Here is a 22,035-nt window from a genome sequence, read left to right as displayed (position 1 = left end):
CTTATCTTTAGCAGTTTCCTCACTCTGGAAAGTGCAATTGATTTAAAAACAAAAGACAAAGATGATTAAGAGTCATCAAAAGTTTCACTATTTTGTTAAAATGGGGACCTGAATGCGTTGTACAAGTACGCTATAGTACTCAAAGACACACAGATACCAACATGAACAAGAAACTGCTGAAGAATAACTGGACAAATAGTGGTATAGTTTTATGTACTCCTTTCAATTGCAAGCTCTAAAATAGTGCTGACAATCCAGTACTGCAAATTGTGGTGAGCGGCGTAGAACTGCACCGTGATTCTTAAAGCACATGAACTATGCTTTTGTAGCTCTCACCACTAGGACTTACCTCAATGTGATTTTTACAGATTCTGAATCAAGATCCCTATCTTCATATTTTTCTTACCCAGAATCTTTGCGTACATGGAGTTACGCAATATTAAAAAAAAAATCACCTTAACTAAATCAAGAGGAGCAAATGAGCAGGACTGCATGCTCTTTTATTACCTTCTGTGCAAGAAATATCCATTGTATCTTCTATTCCATAGGTTCAGTCTGTCAAGTAAATAATTAAGATGAAATTAGCTATTTTACATTAGAGGAAAAAATATCATTATCAGCACCTATGTTTGCACTCAAACATCTAGCTGTTTAGGTACATTAAGATTAATTTTATCTTTAGTATAATACTAAAGGAGAACACTTAATCAGCATCAGTTTCAACTCCAGCATCAGTTTTTATGGTTTAAGCAATATTCTTACTATTTCACAAAGCTCATTTTTGCTTTTTAGATGATCTTTTCTTTACTTTGGATAAATCTGCTCAGAGTTAGGTAAATACTGTAATCATACCAAGCTAAATGTATAAATCCACCTCCTGAAATTTAGCAAAGTCCCATTTGAAACCTCCCTATCACATGGATTGAAAGAGGACGATTTACTAGTAATAGTGGACCAAGTTCTTTTGATGTATGACATAACTGGAAAAAACAAGCAGCATAATTTAACAGATACTGTAGGCAGATCAAGGATCATTTATTTTGCTAGCACGCTATCTATACACAGTGTGCTAAGTTTTAAAGATAGTTTATCTCCCTGCATTTTCCAGAAATCCTTATCAGCAAGATTTCATCTCCTTCTGTTCTGACACAACCTATGCTTGCAGCCATATATGCTGCAACTTTATCTGTGAGGTTGTAGATAATCTTGAAATAACCACAATAATTGCATTTGAAAGCATTAGAAATAACTACAGCACACTTTCTTAATACAATTTGCTGACAATAACTTTTAAGCAGCACACATTTAAATAGTTGTCTTGCCGTTAAGCTGCATAGACATTTTGGCTAGCAGTTGAGGGTGAACAATGCTGTGAGCAACAGCACATTGAGCTGCGTGGTGCCAGGTTCTTAATGGTTTTCCATTAGCTGAGCACAACTTGCAAAGCATGAGCACTAACTGTTCAGAGGATGAGAGCAGGCAAACATCCAGTAAAAGAGCGAAGCCCACGTTAGAGATCGCACAAAGATTTATCAGAAAGATTTGGTGTCCACAGCAAAAAGTTATATTCTGAAAACATGAAACAGACACTACAGCTATTCAACTTTACTGATCCATGTTCATTTTATCTTGCCACGAGACTTCCTTTCTACTGTCTTCTTTGGCTGGAACAAAAGAAACCAGTTTTCCTTTTTAATCAATTAATTTTTGTTTGAATGAACTGAGTAAGTCAAAATGCTTTGTTTGCATGTGGTAGAGTCTCCTGTGTATTCTTCAATCTCTACATCTAACAAAAGTCATAATCAGAGAGTCCTTTCCTAATATTGGGGGATCCAAAGTCAAGAAGGCTTGTGCCCATTAGTGGTTTTTTTTCTTTTAGAAGTAAAGACATTGCAAATTATTTTATTTTTGATAGGCTACTTACACTTACGTTCTAAATAAACTTCTGTACTGTATGTATCATTAAGGATGGGAAATCGAGTAGAAATATAAAGTAATGCAAACAGAGATACACAATTCCGGAAGCAGAGTGCTCCTAAAAATGCTTTCTCTCCCAATTCTGCAATGCTATACTCCTGTATATGTAGGAGGAATTGAAAAAAAACCCAAGTATTTTTCTTAGCTTTATTTGAACACACCCTGAGGCAGTAACAGTGATGAGCCACTTCCTGTTTTTTCTATCAAAGCACAACATAGAGGGCACTTTAGATGGCATTTAGACATTTACCATCAGTTATACAGCCTACGAAAAATGGTATTTTTATGACCCTAGTTGAGCAGCTCTTACCCGAGAAAACAAACCCAATTGCTACATGTTCTACTTATTTCATATAAAGTATTTCATTTAAACAATAAAATACAAGTATTTTTGTTATTTCTCTGACAAAGGTGAATTAAATTATTTGCGCCTTGTCTAGATCATCTGCTGTGATTTTTCATGGCTAGATTAGCAGAGCTTAAATCTGCAAGGCTGTGGGAGGGAGAATTTCACTACACATTAGAGGGAAAAAAAAGAGAAAACCACAGAGAATCCCTTCAAGCTACTGAAACAGAGTACTCCAACAGGCAGCTCCATGGAACAAGTCCATCTTGTCTGCTCTGTTGCCTTCAGGAGACACAGAAGAGCTGCCCAGCAGCAAGGGATGCCATTTTCTAAACGGAGCTCCTCTGTTTGTAAACGGGCTAGTGGTTACAGCCCCAAACCTTTCCGTCATGTCTACATGAGGAAAGGGCATGAGGTTGGAAGCATGCCTCCCACCTATTCACATAGCTGGGGGGAAGGTATCAAGAGTTGAAGTTTATCTACATAAAGTTTGAGAGAGCTCCATGAGAAGGATTTTGCTTTTTCAACTGCTATTGCAAAGGCTAGGTCCCTTAGGTAGTTGATGACAATTAATAGAATTTGAAGGGTACCAGATTATGAATTCTCAGTAAAATCTGAAGTTCAATAGCTCATTTGATTATTAAATTAACACACCATCGCTATCCATGGCTGTACTGTTTTTCTTTGTTTTGTCTGATACAGTAGTATTTCTTTAAAAAAAAATCTCTCATTACTTATCTCTGCTCTCTGTACTATACTTGCTTTAAACCTTTCCATGCAAGGCAACAAAAGATAAAGCTTCTCTACAAATAACAAACTTTGCAGTTTTGTCTACGCAAAAGAAAGTCAAACTTCCCTTGAGTTTCACAGCAATATTCAGTCAGCTCAGGTTTACAAGCACCATACTATTAACAATGGAGTTACACATGCACTCAAAAGAGGCTTGGGACTTGTGAGTGCAAGAGCACTAGAGATTCAATCTCATGGACAAGCTATTCTCTTATAATCTCTAGTCACCTATTCTCTTACGATCAAACAGAAAATCAAATTTATGAAGAAGTGGTTTATAAAGACCAGTATAAAGACTGACACACTAACTTGCTGCTACACCTGCAAAAAGGAAACTTATCCAATACTGTACCTGCGGCACTTCTTTAAGGAAGTCGGGAAGCTGAAATTCACCTTTATAGACCTGGAAAAACAAAAACCAATATACTACTCAAAGCTAGCATTCACTTCTGTTTGAAATGCTAAAGAGCTTGTTAAGGGGGAAAAAAAAAAAAAGATTCTTTTGGGTTATTAGCATCCAGTAATGCTAAAACAGATAGACCCAAACTGAGCACAATCTAGTTGTAAAAGCAAGTTTTATCTACAAGGCTTGGTCATCCAAAGTAGTTCTACTGCTGAACACGCAGTCCCAGGCTTGCTCTGTACTCAACACTCTGACCTTGTTTGCATTAAAATGATAGAACTATGTAACTCATTACATTTCAAACTTGCTTGAATTATTAATTGAGGTCCCATGTAATCAACTGACTATGCTTATACAAAAAGATTTTTAACAGGATGATTAACTATGCTGGGAGTGTGTTGCTACAATATGTACGTTTTGGAAGCTTATATATAACAAACCTGTTGCTTCATATTTTAGCACCTTCAATAAATTAAGTTCCCTTTGGGCTTAATTACAATTCACAATTAAAAGATTCTCCATTTAAAGTTTTTTGAAAGAGCTACCTGTCGCGATCTTATGGACTGCGTCAGAAGTGATATACCAGCCAGGCAACAAAACAACATTCAGTTCTCAAACATCTGTATTTTGCAGTTAAGAAACTTGACAAATGTCACATAATACAACATTTTCTGATGTGTCAAAATATTCATTATGTACAAAATATGTATCATTCACACAAACAGAAGTATCACACTTGAACAACTGATCCCATCAAAGGGAAATCCTGTCAAAGGGAATTTCTGTTTTGAAATAGTTCGAGACAGTGCAACTACAAAGTCTGAAAATGCTAACAACTGAGGTTTCAATGCTGTTAAAATGGTCAACACTCAAGGAGCGTAAGCATCTCCTTCTACCCCATTTTACACATACCTACCCCTTTATTCTACGTATCTAGCTGGTGTAATTTTCAGGTCACAGGAAGTTTATACATTTGCTTTAATCCTTAAAGATACACAGATACCATTAGGATAGGTACAGATATATTACTAGCGATTTTCCTCAAGTACTCCGTGTCAGACCTTAAGTCACTTAGCAAACATGCTGCATGAGATCAGACACCTAACTCCTTCCCGCACAGGCTGTAACCACACATCTGAAATCCCCAGCTCCTGGAGTGAGAACACAGGATTGGATAAGAGTTAAGTTGTCCTTTATTATTTTCATACCATTTAGTCATTAATTTGCTTTTCATCTATAGAAATGTAAAAAAAGAAGTAATAATAAAATCAGTGGGATAATCCTTTCCTATTTGGACTAGATGATCATTGTAGGTCCCTTCCAACTGGAATAGTCTATTCCATTCTATACTAATAGACATATAGATTTAATAGCTTCATATACGAGTACAGAACAGCCCCACTTACCAGTAGGGCTGTCACAAAGTTACAGTCAGCAACTCTTAGATTATGAATTTCTACAACCACCGTAGCCTCATTACCAGCCTGACTTCATGAATTTGTCATTAACACAATTTCCAATCTTTTAGAGCATGATATTAATTCTGAAACAACGCTGTTTGGAGAAAGAGCAAGCAATAAATATCCTCAAACATACCAACAGCCACACCAAACAAGTGTTTCCACTGTCTGACCAATTAGGAAGTGAATTAGCAATGTATCGTCTTTTCTCTAGAGGATACTTCTTAAAAACTGTTTGCTTCTCGAGATTAAATCTGAGCACATCCCAAAGGGGGGGAGGAAGCATTCTGGTTTGGTTTTGGTTTTTTTTTTCCAAAGAGGAGTATAATTGAAGAGTTTCTACTACTATCCTTTCTACTGAACCAAAAAGACCGAACATCCTAATGTCTTGAGTTCTTTGTAGTCTTGTGTAGCTGTAATCATATACAAGTCAAAAGACACAAACCTAGTTAGAAAAATTCTATAGAGCCATAAAATGGAAATGGGGCTACTCTAAAGCCTTGCTCAGAGTTGCACTCTCTGGTTTGCAAATTGCGTCAAAGGAAGAAGATTCAGGAAGCCAAGGGATGCTTATTAACAATATCCATTTTCTCTGCTTTCCTATGAATAGGTGACCAGAATATCAGGACATACTCATTTCGTCAATATACTGCAGTGGCCCAGGACTGCAGCTGACTCAGCGCAGAACTTCCTGTCTGTAAGATGCCTCACCCCACAACAGGCCTGCAGCATTCAACCCTATGACTCACATGGAGCGGACTTTGGAGCTGGCAGTTCTCATTACTCTTTATCACCAGGCTAAACATACACAAACAACAAGGCTTCATTAAGTCCCAACATGAGAGTAGGAGTTTTTATACACATACACTGCAGAACTCTGTCCCTTCCAATATGCCATGTTTTAGATAAAACAGAAAGGCTGATTCAAAATGATAGGCACAGCTCATGTATATTCAGCTAGGGGGTACTGTCATTCCCATGGAAACCTTAATGAAAGCCACGCTCGTCAAAAATTCAGTGTGTGGCTTACTGGAGCCTAGATATACTATAAATATTTATAAATGAAGGTGAGTATTTCATATTTTCAGCTTTTAACCAAGCCATTAAAATGCAGGCTGTGTTCTAGAGAGCAGAAATGGAAGTTACAAATGAACAGTATTATCACATCAAAAAATGCTACAGAACAACCTAGGCAAGGTTCACAAGAAAAAAAAAACCATCATCTTTATTAGACTACTGCTGATGTTGCGAGAAACAGACAGACTTCTTCACCTTTTCTGGTAAACCACTGCAGTCATTTTCTGGGAATTCTTAAAAAGTTAATACTGATGATGATGGTACATTGTGACTGGCTCAGAACCAGAGCGACCAAAACCATGCTTGTCTCTCTGGAGGCCTGCTTCTTTCCTTCTCCTGCAATTATGACTTGGTTGAATTTTTATATTATATATCTATATATACATTTGTCTGCTCTAAAAACCTCACTATTGTAATGCCCTTTGTAGCAACAGCATTTAATCCTAATAAGCATCAATAGTGGAGAGTCAAGGGTATTCATCCATCAGCAATAGTAAGAAAAACAACAATACTAATGTCATAGCCTGGAAAGACAAGAAAATGTTTCAGGGGCATTTGATATTACATTCACATTAAATATTATGATTTACACACCACAATTGCCAAAGGCAAATCTAACCAATGACAGGCCCAAGAAGATGTGCTTTAAACCTAATCTAGACATAAGTGTGCCTAATTTTGGTTCAGAACTGACATTATCTAGAATGCTGGTTTTGTCAAGATTGAGACTGCATATAAACTGGTTTAAAGTAGTTCCAAAAACAGTAAGTGGTCCCTTTTGAATCAAAAGCCAGGGATCAACTGCAATCCAGAAACTCTCAAAACAATGACTCCATGTGCAGCCAAAGAAATTAAGAGGTTTCAGATTCAGAATTCTTTTCTGACCAATTTCTAAGTCTAAACCACATTATTCAGAGCGTGGCAGCAGAGGGGCAGAAGCAGGACACTGGAATGATTTCCAGTCTAAGCAAGAATTCAGTAAAATTGAACAGAAATGGGTGATTACCATTTCTAAGGGAATTATTTTGCAAGTCCAAATGGATTTCCAAAGGGGGGGAATCTGAAGTCTGTGTCAGTTTGTTGTTCAGTGTTGGCAGTATTCAAGCCGTTCTATTAAAAACAAAGCACATTCTTATAGCCAAACTAAACGCATATTATTTTCAAAAAGAGATCAGAAAATAAGTTTCACACTCAGTTGTCTGAGAAAACCCTTATAAATACACAAGGAAAACTTAAGAACAGAAGTGTAACCTATAATTCATTTTTATAGAAGATTAAAGCACTCCTTTTCACCCACTTTCAAGCCTGGTTTGGAAAAAGCCACATTCTATTTGGTCAGTTCAGTACACAGAGATAATGTGTCTTTTCGTCTAAAAGTTACCCTGAAAGTAAGCGTATTTGGGCTTGCTAGATTTTCAAAACATCGAAGTTGCAGAGTACAAAGCTATCAATGTTTAATTACCAAAAAAATAAAGGGGGGGACACTGGCAAGAATAGAACAGAGCCCCTTTCTAGAGACAGTCCTTTACTGCACAGTACATGGAGGCACCCTCATCTTGCTCTTTCAGACTTTCCTTAATTTTAAGGCAGCTTACAAGGCTTACACAATTCTTCACCTCTTAGTTGGAACTGCCAAGAAAGGGGACATCGGAGATGTAAATATTTACCCAGTAGGAACAACATAGAGAGCAAGATTCTAGACAGGCCTATGAATGTCTGCCAAAAGGCAGCTTGCAACCATACCTAATTTTGTATTTTCTTTGTTAAATAACTCTGTACACCTTACTAATCATATATATGCATAGTTGGTTTAAAAAAAAAAATAAAATATCAGCACCCCTGGAGAAAAACAATGCAGTTGGGAATCCACATGCTGGAAGAAACACCCACTAAAGATGGTATTAAACAAATTTAAAGGACATTGAGAAAGTCTGTGCTGTTGGTGGTCACAAGACAGATGAAATAAAAACCCTAATTTTTGTTTTAAATATCAGAAAATGTCCACAAAGCCAAATGCCTTTATGTGTAACTTAACCAGTTTAAATGAGATGCACAGCCTTGAGCAGCCTGTCATTACAGCACACCTCCACAATTAAGCAGCTTTGACAACACCAGTAATTATTCTCATGCATTAACATAAATACATTTCGCACCCTTTATCACAGATTGTTTCTGTCTTTAAAACCTCAAATACAAAGTCTTGAAATCATGATTGTTGTGGACGTTTCTACTCTTAACAGCAGGAAACATTTCCTCACAATTTAAAACAGGCATGAAACAGGAGTTAATAGAACTCTGTTTTTTTCCTCTAGATGTTACTGCAGAAAATACCATCAACAGAACATAAAACAGAGATAGAGAACAGCTTTCGGATGTTATTAGAAGAATCCACATGTATTTAAACTGCCATGATGAAAACCATAGCTTTTTCTATAGAGTTCTGTACACTTCCATCTCTCGATTTCTCCAGGGCAAGGAACATAACTTCTTCATGAAGTTAAAAGAAGTGACTGGAATATGTATTCCAAGCACACAAACTCATTTACTGGGAAGTATGTGCCAAAGAAAATCTGATGTAATATGTTACAGATGTGAAAGGAAACCACTTAGCCAATCATAACATAACAATAAGCCAGTTTCTACTGGGCATAAGTCAGAGTCTTGCAGTTATGAGCTATTCTCCACTTTCAGTATATTCTGTTAAACTGCTGACATGCATTTTTACACAAACTCACAATATTGATAAGGACCTATGAGACACTCTAACATGGAGTGATTCTACTTTTGCAATTCATCATATAGTGATTGGGCTACCAGTTCAGACAGCTTAATTATTTGCATTTTCTGCAACATTTGCAGATGAAAACTCCTTTTAGTGACAAGATGTTATTTTCTTTTATGTTCAGGATGTAGAATTCGTTAAAACTTTAGGGGGAAAAAGAAGTAGTCAGTTATGTATATATAAGGAAGGGACCCTTGCAATCATAATAAAATGAAGAGACCAGCAGACTTACAAGAAAAGCACAAGATAGCAGAATTCCGCAGTCACTGAATAACTAAAGGTGGCCTCTTGAGGAGGTCACACGCAGAGAGAGATCTGCTGAATAGTGCAACACTACTCAGACCTTGTTCTCTGTGCTCCTTAACCGAGACAAGATGTAGTGTCATAAAAGGTAATACTGTCAGGCCTAACGTAAAACAGATAAACAAAAAGTTAATGGATTTGTTATTGAAAACATCAGAAAAATCTGTTATACTCATGTTAGATTTGTACTCCATCAGTGCAGATACTGTCAGAGATGTTATTTCATAACACCACACAGCACTTGGAGACCATAGTCAGAAGAGATGAAGTTAGCTTCACGCTCTGTTACTGCCTAAAACAAAACCAGAACTAAGATGACAAACAAGGTACAAACACTGGTTGCATCTTATTATTTTTGTGCTGTATTACAGAAGCATGGAAAACCAACCTAACCACTTTAATGTTACATGTCCAGGACACCAAAGTGAAAAATCCAAATTTAGCAGAGAGCGTTGTTTTCCTTGCATTACCTACAAGCACATGGAAATTGCAATTCAAGCACTGTACTTTAGCTGGTGAGAATCATCACTTTGTTTCCAGACTGAAGAAAAAAAAAATTAACCTGCACATCTGCAAGTCACCAGCAGGGGGACAGAAAAAGAAAAGAAGAAGAACAAGAACAGGACTTAACTGCTTAGAAAGCTTAGGGAAAGCTAATATTTTGCACCACACTAGCCATTCCTTTCCATTTTTCTCCAGCACTAGCCCTTGTTTAAGGCACGCTTAGACTGTCGGTTCTTACCTTCGGGACTAACAGCAGCAGCTTTGAAATTGCTGGACAGTATTTTCACTGTTAAGTCTAATCTGTAGTCTTTTCCAAGAAGTGATAGATTTTGCTCAGGGCAGTTAGTGCAGTATAAATGCAGTTCTACCAGCAGCATTTAAGCACGTTTTAGAACAAAGACATCGTGCAGTTTAAAGTTTGGAAACTTTTTAAATTATCTTCTACAACTGGGGAATACACAGACTTCTAATCATAAAATACTGACCTGTCTGCATTCAAAAGAGGCTGTCTAGCTCTGAGTATGTTTTGCATCCTGACCGATTTTCATATTTTCTTTCCACTTATCTTTGTGATTTTGTATGTACAGTATAAAAATGCTTTTAATTATACAAAACAAGAACTCTCCATAACAACAAGAACTGATTTGTTTGTTTAACATATCTGATAGCAATGAACTAGATGACACAGTGTTGTTCCATCTTTAGGTGGAGCCAGAATCTCCCCTGCCAGTAATTTCAGTGGTGTTGGGCTTCCACCCTGTTGCTGCAACTTCCACAATCAATTCAAGCCAGCATTACATAATCCCCACAAAATTGAAAAACTACCCCCTCAAAACCACACCAAAAACCCGAAAGTATCAGTCCTTCCCCCTTACTATTGCTTTCTGTTCGCCAGACAGGGGCAACTTGCTTTATCTCAAGTGCTAGCTCATGCCATTTTAAACGCACTAAGAAACTACAACGCTATCGGAGTAGCAAGCGTCAGATCATTCAACATTATTTCAAGTTAGTCACTCTAAGGGGTTACCATACTAACACAACGCAGTTCAGCTTTGGAAGTCTAAACTTTATCTGTTTTCAATGAATAAAATTCAAGTTCTGTGTTCAGTTTGAATTTCTCAGAGACCACAAATATAAATATAATAGAACAGCTTCCAAACACAAAGTGAAGCAATATACAGTTACATGCAACATTTATATGTGTTATTATGTACTGAAGAGTAACTTTGGAAAGATTTTATTTGGACAGCTTCATCTCCAACAATATACCCAGTACAAAACTCTGAAAGACTATCCCAGGTGAAGAAATTCAAAAAGAGAACAAGAACAAAAGTAGTGCTACAGTAATTTACAAGTTCACCAGCTAAGAGTATGCAGTAACACACTTAACTTGGCAACTGCCGGTTCCTGCAGGCTGGAAAAATCTAGATCAAGACTTTTTTTTTTTTTTTAAATAAATGCCCTCTTCTCCAAGCTGCAGCAGCCAGAAATAAATCAGCATAGGTTCATGGCAGAGAAGGGGAAACTCACAGGGTAGCATATGCTATCCCTGATGGGCAAAACTAACACATCACAGTTCCCTCTCTCTCTCTCTCCCCCCCCCGACTTTTCCCAAACACCTTAAAGTTTTTTGAAATATCTGTCCCCCATCCCCAAATAAAAATAAAATAAAGCTGTGGGGAAAACAAAACAAAGCATTTTTCAGAATTGAGTCAGCTCCCGCTGATCATCAACCAGAGTATTAGTTATTTCAAAACTTACTTGGTTTAAAGCCAAGCTCAGCGGCCAGCATTTTGGCACTTTACTATGCAAGATGCACGATGGCCAGGAAGCCTGGCACTTCTAGAGAAGGCGATGAGCCTGCTGCCCTGAGAATTAGGCAACCTAAGCAGCAAACTGGTCTGGGAGTTGGGAAGCCTTAAATCTTGAAACCCTAGGAAGTCAGGACATCAATGTTTCCATAATCACAGAGAAAGACAGAGGACCCTATGGTCTGAGCCGGGATTTGCTGGGAACCAGCTGGGAGGAAACAAAGCAAGTGACTGGGGAGGAATTCAAGCCATCCTAATGCAAACTTTAACACGGCTTTAAGCTGTTGTTTCAAATGGCTCCTTGGGGTACAGGACCTTTTGAAAGCCTCATGTTTCTCCATTTTCAAAAGGAATATTATAAGTTTTGAAGATTAGCCATCTTTATTCCTTTTGCTTTTTTGGATTTTAGTCTTAAGTCAGGGTATCTCCCTCATTTTATCTATATGAACCATATATGCAAAAGTAATTTTGTTAAAGAGCAAGTGACTAGGAAAATACATACTGGGTACTACAATAAATAACAAAATTAAAATGCTGTCTTGGGCTGTAAGTAAAACTATTAAATTAAAACAGCAGTCAAAATATTAACAAGTGTTCCATATGCTTGCAATATTTGGATCAGCTATTATAACAGTAACCTGCAGTTTTTCACAGCTGTTCTTAACATTAGTAAACAAACTAATTATACTTCAAAGCAAACTTGTGAAAAAGCTCCAATACGCTTTAGCCTTTTAAGTTAGGCTTTAATTTTTTTAAAGGTATGCTTGTGGCTTTGTTTATTACCTGAATTTCTCTCTCGCATTTTGAACTGAAATGGATTTCAAGAAGCCACCCAACAGCAAGGAACTGAAATCCGTATAGTTTTTACAACTCAGACTGAGCTTGCCATGCACAGGTAGAGGCCTCAGAAGGTTACCATACAGTAAAAACTTAGTTGTGTCAGTAAGAGATAACCAACCTTAAATTATTGCACTACAATACAAATTTGGATCTGAGTCACTGTTTTATAGTATGTATGGGTAGGTGCATGAGGATTTTGTTTTCAAGGCTCCGTGAAGTAGCATTGAACACTTTTTTTTAAGGGGTTGAATCGAGTGCAGAAAAGTTAGTTTGTGAGCCTTTTAAAATAGTAAGTACCAGGAAACCTATAAAATGCTAACCGCTACCCCTACTAGAAAAGGTGGGTTACTTTTTCCATGCTGAGCTAACAACTATTAAAATATTCAACCTGCCATCCTTTACTACATTGATCGACTGTTGAATGAAAGTTTCCCAGGGAGGGCTTCTAAAAAACAAATAATGCAAAAGTGTTTAGAGACTTCACAAAAAGCCATTTTTTTTCATTAGTGTCTAGCCCATCAGCATACCAACCAGTTTTTTTACTGTCAGAAGGCTAGTGAAAGACAGTCCTTTTAAATTGTTTAATTCAATTTTTCCAGCGATTACTTTGCTGCAGCAGCAAGAGTCACCTTCTTCTAATAAAATATACATTCTCAAAAGAACAGAAGATTTAATTATTCTTATTTCAAACAATGGTAATGAACTTTTCAATGGATACCTCCAGGGATAAACAGCTGTATAGCCTAACTACTTAAATGCCAACAACATTCAATTCAGACTAAAATCCTTAAGTTTAGGTTAATCAGCACCAGACTTTCCTCCATCTTTTGTTTGTTCTACAAAGGACAGCAGAGAATTGGAAAATCTGACATTTTGATCATCTTGGGCCATTTTCCATAGGTCACTTTTCAAATTCTACTAAGTATTTGGAGTATAATTTTGTGACAGAGCTTCTGCCAACCCTCATGTATAAAAAGCTGAACTCATGAATCAAGTTTGATGCCCAGGCAAGAAAGCTAGCTTTTTTCCCCTCTACTAACTAGTTCCCCAACTATCTGGACAATTCTCAAGAGGTTCAGCTACATACACCAAAGAACACAGCTCAAGCCTGGGGCTGGGGTAAAGGAAGATGAACCGAATTGAAGACAAACAGCAGGAGCCAGACTTCCAGTGTTCAAGGTCCCACAGAATTCTCCCTCCTTCCTCCCACAGCAAGGAAAAACATTGCTAAGTATCAAAAGGTATTAGAAACAGACTTAAAAAACCAAACACAAGATTCTTCTGCTATATAGTTCACATCCAGTTGGTCAGTAATTAAATACACAAAAATGCCTTACCCTCCTTGTGTTTTCCACAACTTTTTGATCTGGCTTTCCATAATTTGGTGGATTAGCATATGGATCATAGCCCAGTTTTGCTAGCATGGGTGCAATCACTGGCATATCTTGCAGGACATCAGCAGGTATCTTCCCAACCCACTTTGACAGTGCTTCCACATTGACTGGCTTGATTACTTGGTCAGTAGATCTTTCAACTCTGTGGAGGGAGAAAGAAAGGTTAATTCTTGCACTCCAACCAATACCTGCTTCTTCACTAGCATTAAGACTTTTAGCTTGTTTTGTTGGGTTTTTTCCTCATACTTCTTTCTCTCTCAAAGTGTCATGTTTCTACAGAGCTGATGAGAAGTTTTAGTATGTAAGGCTAAAATGAGAATAACTAGTACAACACGCATGCACGCTGTCTGGTTTAGGCTTTCACACAGAATGTGCCAAAGCAAGTTTTTTACGTAAAGACAGCAGTGAAAGCCAAAGAGCTGCTAAATGAAAAGTATGTGCACACCTACATTTAAAGCTGTTTTCCCACTGGCATATTCCCACATTTGCTGTTTCATTGTTTTAAATGCTCTTAAAAGTTGTATTCTAAATTAAAATCCATGTGCCATTTATCTTCTGTGACTAAACTTTTTTTTTTAAACAGAGACCTATGGAAATGACAGACAGATATAGACTGCAGTAATATTGTTCATAACCATTCCTTTTACTGATTGAGTGTTTGGTCATTACACAGTTCTTAAAGAAAGGCAAGTGCATAATCATTGGGGTGTCATATGTACGATGTTCAGAAAAATAGTTGATTTGTTGCTCATTTAATCAACGGTCCTAAAGTCACTTTCATTCTTGCACCCTAGTTTTCGTTGGTTTCTTTTTAAAGGAAGAAATTTGGCATCATGTTGTTTTTCCACATTTCTTTTAGATTAGAAGACATACAACTTCTTTTCTGTGTTTATTTCTGAAAAAGGCCAGCAGGACTCACAACAGGCTGAGTAATTTAAAACTCTCCAAACCTTCTTATGAACTCAGAAAAAGCGCCCATGCATTTTGGATGTCAAGGTTCATCTTTCTTTGAAGGCAGATTAAAAATCAAATCTGTATATACAAGATGCTAAAAGGAATATTTACATCTGCATTGCAAGTAATACCATAAGGTATGCCACTGTATCAGTGGTTCCTGGTGGCTGGCTATACCTGGGCATATGGTGGCTGGCTATGCTGAGCTGTCGCATCCAGTTGGAGCTATCATCCTTCCTGGGCCTTGTTTACATCATGATGAATTTTGATCTCAAAAAGCTCTACCACCCAGAAAACAAAATTGTTATACTTGAAAGTAACAGTACAAAGGATAACACCAGTACCTCATCTGCATGAGATAAAGACTGAGAACACTGAGATTCAAATTAATTCCCCAACAGCTAATTCTTCAGAGTTATGCAGCAGGCAGAATATGAGAAAACATCTTCTGAGAAAAATAAATCGGTTTCCTGAAATATTCCCAAAAGTTTCTCAGACCAGAAGCCTAAGCTAAAGTCAAATTGCTCAAGACTGACATGAGTCAACTTACAAAAGGAACAAGTTTGATTACAGTTATCTAATTAACCTCACGAGTCCAAGAAGAGGCTGAAGTATTGTTGCACATTAGATAAACATTAAATCAGTAGTAAGAGGCATCCCATTCAGATGCATACTGTACTGTGCAATGAATGCCTTAAATTACAAACTATGCATACATATCTGCCAGTCATTAACTCAACTTGATCTTAACACCAGTCTTTACCTTGTTACTCTCTTTTACTTGTCATCATAGCTAAAATTCTTCCAGGACAGAGGAAGGAAGTTAGTCATACTATGCTGGAAGGTCAGTAACTTAAGTACTTTAAACACAATCAACGAAGAACAAACCAGACAGGGAAATGGTCACCCATGGGGAAACTGTCTTGGCAAGCAAGGCCTTCACAAACTGCTGCAAAAGGTATTTAATGGAAGCTGATGACTAAGCACCTGACAAAAAAACACCTGTAAGACAAACCCCAGAATTTTTAGCCTTACTCTCTTCAACCATTTTCAGTAGGTCAAACTGAAAGCGGGAAGTCAGAATAGGATTTTGGGACCAGGGAGTTATGACCATATTTCAGCCTCCCTGAGGGCTATTCACCTGAGATCACCAGTCTGTATAGCAAACTAAAAAGTCTGGGCACTGCCGTTTCAATCCTTCTAATTAGATGAGCATCTAACTTCACATGAAATTAGCAAGAAAATAGCTGTTAAGAGTTGAATTTCAGAAGCTCAAAGTGACAAGGCAGAGGACAAAGCACCACAACAGTCAGGCGTCTGTAGAACCATGCTGGCTGGGACCTTCAAGAAAAATTTATCACTAGGTGTTTGACAAGTGTAAGATTTATGGTCCTCTCAGACAGAGCCAACTAAGCCCAAAATCCCTTCACCAGAACTGTAGATTGATTTGACTGTTTAAAATAAGGGCAATACTGTGTGAACCAGGTAACGGCTTGGCTAATAGTTTATTGGAACCCCAAAACAATGGAAGCTATACATCAATTAGGACCTAAATTAGTACACATTATGACTACCTCATCCTGAAGTAAAAGCATATTTAAAATGTGTAATGTTTTGCCTCACTGTCATTTTAATCTTTGGTAACAATAAGCTTAGCATGAAACATTTCCTGGTGATTAATAGCTGGCAAGAGATAAGAATTTAGCTGCTCCTAGGCACTGATTCAAAAATATACTATACCACATTTGGTCTTCTGTTTAAATCCTTTTCTGTCCTTTGAGTTAAGGTGGGAAGAAAAGTAAAACACAATTTGTGGGAAAGATTCTTCAGACCAACAAACATCAGAGGAGTATGGGTGAAGACAGAGAGGGGAAGGGAGGGGAGGAAAGAAACACCCCAGAAACCAAATGGAGCAAAACAAGAAAACATACCGAGTCTTGGCAAATTTGATTATGTATGCATATGGCAAATGCTGCCTGGTCAGTGCTTCCAGGCTCCACTGCAAAACCACAGGAACAGTTTCAGCTTTGAAAGGAGCTGGTAGCATGGAACACAGGACTAACCCTAAATACTCCTACATCTGTACTAGAATCAAATGAAAAGTATGTATTAAAAATAGTATATTCTGAAGTAATTTTGCTTAGACAGCTATTTTCATAATAAGCCTAATAAAAATTGCTATAAAAGGGTTGACATTTCTCTGCATCAGTGATCACCACAGCTGTTTTCAGTTAGGAGGCAAATGCCAGAGCTATATTAACAATACTAGTTATAGCATGTAGTCCAGCCATAATACATTCCTTGAACAGCCACGCTGGCAATTACTTCAAACCACAGATTTCGCGCTACTACAAATGCTGTAGTGCACATCCGTAAAACCCTGACAATGTTTCTCCTTGCAGCTGGATAAAAACCAAAATAAGGGGCGAAAATACTAAGTAAAATAGAACAACAGTGAGGCTAGGGCTGCACGAGCAACAGAAAAAGCAGGGATTACTAAGCAAATGCAGGAGAAGTGAATAAAGCAGCCAACAGTTTCCTCAAGTCAAGCAGCCAGGGGAACAGACAAAGTCAGAATCTTAAATACAGACTGTCTACTATCTAATATTGCTATTAACAGACTATTGCGTAAGAGTTTCTGAGTCTGGAATTTGAGAAAAATGGAGTCAGCTCGCTGCCTGAAGAATTCTACAAGCCACTGAGTAGCTAGCTCATCTCTGGAAGAGAAACAGCCTGCACACACTATTTAACTCTCTATACAACTGAAAATAAAACACCTTACACTCACCTAGAGCCTCATTCATCTGACACAGATTTCATTTGACAGAGTTAATTTTTATTTCAGATGAGTTAAAAGTATATTCTTAAACATTCACTTTCTGTTACTGGGTAACAACAACATTATAAAGATCTTTTAGCAATACTGTGATCTCTTTCTCTAAGTGTTTTTAAGCATTTCAAGACAACAAACTCTTGTCAGATTTCTTTTGAAAACCCCTCCAACTGTTAAAACACCTCCAGGCATCTTATGTTGGACCTGACTTGAGCAGGCAACATGCTTCTGAAGTGGATACCAAGCCTGTCTGAAAGTCTTAAGGTGAGTGGAAGATGATTGAGGCAGGTTTCTCTGCTCATTTTCTTTACAGTCTTTACACAGTGTCACAACCTTTGCAGATTATAATCATTATTCATTCTTTGACTTCAGAGGTTTTCTACCCTACCTAATACTTTGCAGACAACCAGGGAAGTAATTTTAACTAGATGTTCATACTCTCCCTACTATGCTACAGAAGCTAGGCCTATGTGGTGGTATCATTTAAATGAACATCACATTTCAATACAGGTGATTTGGTACTTGTGATATCCTCCTCCTGCCAGTAAAAACTGTAATATAATTTGAGTGTTCCGATTTTAATATACTGTTATGAAACAGCCTGAAGCAGTTGCTACCAGGCATGAGGTAAATTAAAGCTCTGTGAGAAGACAGAGTTGTAATAGCCAGCAGTGTTTTGAACTTCCTTAGATTATCTCTGAAGTGATCTGTAGCACTGTCCCTTTGAATAGTCAGGTGGGAGAAAGCTACTAATCAGAAAATGGAGCTCCAATGCTCCAGACTGTTGTTTCAGCTGAAAGAAGACAGTATTAACACTGTGAAGTTAGGAGCACTCTCCTGTAAGCCCAAAGAGAAATTCTAAGTCATAAGAGAACAACATTGGTTAGAACCTGACCCAGAGCTTAACAGCTACGCACACCCCAGGCCATGAAGAATTTTGCTGCAGCTGGGAACAAGCCAAACGCAACCTGATAGAAGGAAAACTAAGTCTAATGCAAGGTATATTTTGTTCAGCTGTCAAAATTTGATAAGCTCACTGTGGCAGACTCTAAAGTTTGCGGTAAACTACCTAGCAAGCACCTTTTCAAAGAGTAATTCTTCTGGGCAGTTACCCCCTGCTCTGGGCAAGGACCCCCTAGACAGGCAGCCACCCCTGTCCACAGCATTCTGCTGCACACGGGAGGGCAGTGAGGAGCTGGGGATGCCAAAAGCAGGAGGTTTTAACTGGTACAAGGAAATAAAATTGGGGAATCTCAAGCTCCCCCTGCACAATTTCAATTAGTGTCATATAAATACACAAAACAGACATCCAAGTTAGAGAATTTAATATTCACTGTTTTTTCTGCACCCCTCGAAAGACTGAGTCACTGAAATCATTATCAAATTGCAACTGAAAAACAAATCTTGCCATATATTTCAAGGGTATTTGATTAGATAAACACCACAGACATAACACTAATAAACCATTCTTTTTCCACTATTGCCAAAGCCTTCTGAAATAATAAATTACTTTCACATATCATCTCATGAGAGAGAATAAAAGCATAAAGAATTCCATTAACAGATTGAATTGAGGTTCACAGGAATACTTCCATACTCGTTCGTCTTCAATTTGAAAGTTTGATTGAGAAATAATCATGAAGCCACGTCTTACTTTCAACAATCCATTTTCTTAGTTTTTAGAGACGTGAACAAGCATTCTCAACTCCTCACATCCCATTCCACCAGATTTATCAAGAAATATTACTTGAAAACTATGAATTCAGTAAGGCTACTGAGTTTTATAGTATAGAGGTCCATTAATTTTTAAAAACGCTAATCTGGATGCTGTAAGGTAGAAATATTTTACTAGAAATGGCATTATGCATAGTTATTTTTACAGGACACTTAACAGAACTTGGCAACCACCCATTTATATCAGTAAAGGTGAGTTTACTCCCCCCTCAGCTGCCACTGTGAAGCAGTAACATGATACAGGTAACTGAAGAGAAGTTCACATGCAGATACAGCTTGCAGAGACATACGACAGTACTTTGCTTCAGGTTAACAATATCAGAAGGCTTCAATCTGTAATAAACAATACCACAAAAAAAGGTTGAGATGCCTTCTTGATAGCTCTGTGAACACAGTGGCGGTGGCTGTGTTTCTTCAATGGGAATGGTGATGCGAAACCTCCAGATTGTAAATTTATAACCATTTTCTGAGTTTTAAGTTCTCTTTGAAGCCGCTGACTAATAATTCTATGATTTGCTTTAAATCATATTCCCCTACAATACATTAGAAAATCCACACAGTCACCTCCCTAGGCATTAAACAAGATCTCCCAATTTTTATTTCTCAAAACTGTAGTTTTAAAAAAATGAAATCCCTCTGTATTCAAGTTTGACTTGTCTTTACCCAGCCCACATTGCTTGCTCTGCAAGGTGCCTCTGCCACTCAGAAGCATTTGGCCAGTGACGAATATTCAAAAAGCAGAAGCCAAGGAATTTAACTGGTCATGCCTTGCTGCTGTAATAGGGCTTTTTAATCAATATTTTAGAAACTTAAACAAGACAATCTGGTAGATGTATCTATCATAGAAAAAAAGGGAGAGAGATTCAAACACACCCTCCCCCCCCCACCACCCCCCCCGGCAAAGACTAGCCAGCTTCCGTATCTCAGAAACTCAGCTATAAATAGCAGTCAAGAAACCAAAAAGAAACCAAGAAACCAACTGGAGAATTAACTAGCTTTTTTTTTTCTTTCACAATACGTATCTAGGTTTTCTAAGCAGAGCTCAATTTTGGTTTCTGAAAGTAGCTAAGTCAGGTGCACAGATGGCATGACAGAATACTGAGAGATTTGCTTACAACAAGGTTAATTTTATTCAAAATGCTTGTTCTTTTAGGAACACATGCCAACAGAAAAGCACGCCAATTCTGCTTTCTATTTTGTTGGAACAGTATCTCAAGTTTCCTGGAAGAGTATGTTCTTGGCAAATGTAACTCGAAGGCCATTCTTGCATTGACAACAATACTTAAGTTCCTGAAATCAAATGGGTGATCTTGCTAGGATGAGTAACACCAGTCTAGATAAAACAGTCCAGCTTTGTTTTGGGGAACAGGGAAAAACAAAGCTATACTAGAAGAAAGGCTGATACTAGACATCCAAATTCAAGTTAGACTGACCATTAATTAAAACTTTGTTCATGTGCTCCATACACATGTTAGCAGGACAATTGTTTAGCGGGAGCAATCTGAGATTGCAAATTGTTAGTTAACAGTCATTCTTACTTTCCAGATGATCTGCATCATAAGTCAGCTTCCCGAGACATCATTAGCTACTTAAAAACTGAAACCAAGTTATGACTAGTCTTTCATATGCAAAACATACTATCTTACCTCTTAGAACAACACATGGTAGAAGAGGAATGCTCATACTCACTTTGAAAGAGAAACACCCCCTGCTTTTCCAATCATTTCTTCGTGGTGCAGCACTGCTTGGTTCCATGGTATGCGAAGAAACTTTAGGAGAGTCCTCATCCATCTTTCAGGATGCAACACAAGTTGTTCATAATGTACCAGCATACACCTTTCAAAACCAACCTCCATACACTGGTTATACATAGTTTCTATAGCACGATTCCACTTGGTCAAGCAGTCCCTGTAGCTGTTAAGGTCAAACCCAGCTATTGTGACTTTTCTAGATATCATGGAATGCACAGATGCACGACCATCCCGTACCATTAGAAGAAATTTGGCATTGGGGAAAATTCTAGCAAGATAAGTTAAGGATTTTAAAGCAAAAGGATCTTTGTTACACAAATATGGCGCAGGCTCTCCATGTTTCACAATGATTTCCAATAAAAATGCTTGCATGGCTGAGTCCAGAACCTCATCTGTGACTCCAGCTTCATCCAGTCGGATCTTCTCTTTGCTTGATCTAGCCCACATCTGCTTAACTGCCAGAATTCGCGGGATAACCCTTGTCTCTTCTCCACATCGAATATCCGGATGGGCATCAAGCATGGCACGCATTAAGGTAGTGCCACTTCGAGGTACTCCTCCAATAAATATTAAAGGCATGTCTTTGTTGTAAGCAAAGGTTTTGTTTGCATTTACATTGGAAGCAGTTCTTACTGTGCTTCTCACACTTTCCATTCTCACAGGCTGGCTGCGTTCTTCTATTCGATGGTGACACTCCATAGCGTGTTGGCCCAAATAAAACACTGTCACTGAACTGATCACCAGACATGCCAATAGCAAGTTCTGTTTGAGTTTTCCAACCATTTTGATAAAGACTGTCACTTCAAAATAAAGAGACCTTCTATTTCAAATTATCTTCTAGTTCACATGCCATGGGAATCCTAATCCAAAATAAATTAAGGTCTGGCAAGGGGAAAAAAAATAATTTAGAACTTTGTTAAGAACTACTACAATAAATCAACAACAGAAATACCTGAAAACATTCAATAAAACTATTATCTCCTGGTGTTGCGTTAAGACCAGTAAATGCAAAGTCTAAACACAATCATCCCAAAAATAAAAAGCCTTTTTGTTTACCCATAGAAGCAACACAAAACA

At 37.8% G+C, this 22,035-nt stretch overlaps 1 protein-coding gene across 2 annotated transcripts; it reads right to left on the bottom strand.

Annotated features, from left to right (window-relative positions):
* Positions 1-507: 507 nt before the first annotated feature.
* TPST1 (tyrosylprotein sulfotransferase 1) lies at positions 508-21,835 on the bottom strand. Of its 2 annotated transcripts, none has more exons than XM_009809639.2 (4): positions 20,897-21,835; positions 13,630-13,828; positions 3,465-3,515; positions 508-555 (listed from the first exon to the last, which is right to left on the bottom strand). In XM_009809639.2, the coding sequence occupies exons 1-4, from the start codon at positions 21,739-21,741 to the stop codon at positions 538-540; spliced, it is 1,113 nt and encodes a 370-aa protein (XP_009807941.1). In that variant the 5' UTR covers positions 21,742-21,835; the 3' UTR covers positions 508-537. The 2 variants fall into 2 exon arrangements, with proteins under 2 accessions (XP_009807941.1, XP_059685325.1); XM_059829342.1 differs by lacking the exon at positions 508-555 and adding an exon at positions 1,556-1,664.
* Between the last annotated feature and the right edge of the window lie 200 nt (positions 21,836-22,035).

Source organism: Gavia stellata, chromosome 25 (genome assembly GCF_030936135.1).
Source record: "Gavia stellata isolate bGavSte3 chromosome 25, bGavSte3.hap2, whole genome shotgun sequence".
Taxonomy (NCBI): domain Eukaryota; kingdom Metazoa; phylum Chordata; class Aves; order Gaviiformes; family Gaviidae; genus Gavia; species Gavia stellata.
The sequence above is the reverse complement of the archived record's forward strand: the minus strand, read 5'-3'. Positions and strand labels throughout refer to the sequence as shown.

Coding starts and splice junctions, on each gene's coding strand:
- TPST1 (XM_059829342.1), bottom strand. CDS start 21,741: ATGGTTGGAAAACTCAAACAGAACTTGCTATTGGCATGTCTGGTGATC. Junction 13,829..20,896: donor GGGGGTGTTTCTCTTTCAAA/GTGAGTATGAGC, acceptor CTCCCTCCACAG/AGTTGAAAGATCTACTGACC. Junction 1,665..3,464: donor TCCTTAAAGAAGTGCCGCAG/GTACAGTATTGG, acceptor CTTTTGTTCCAG/CCAAAGAAGACAGTAGAAAG.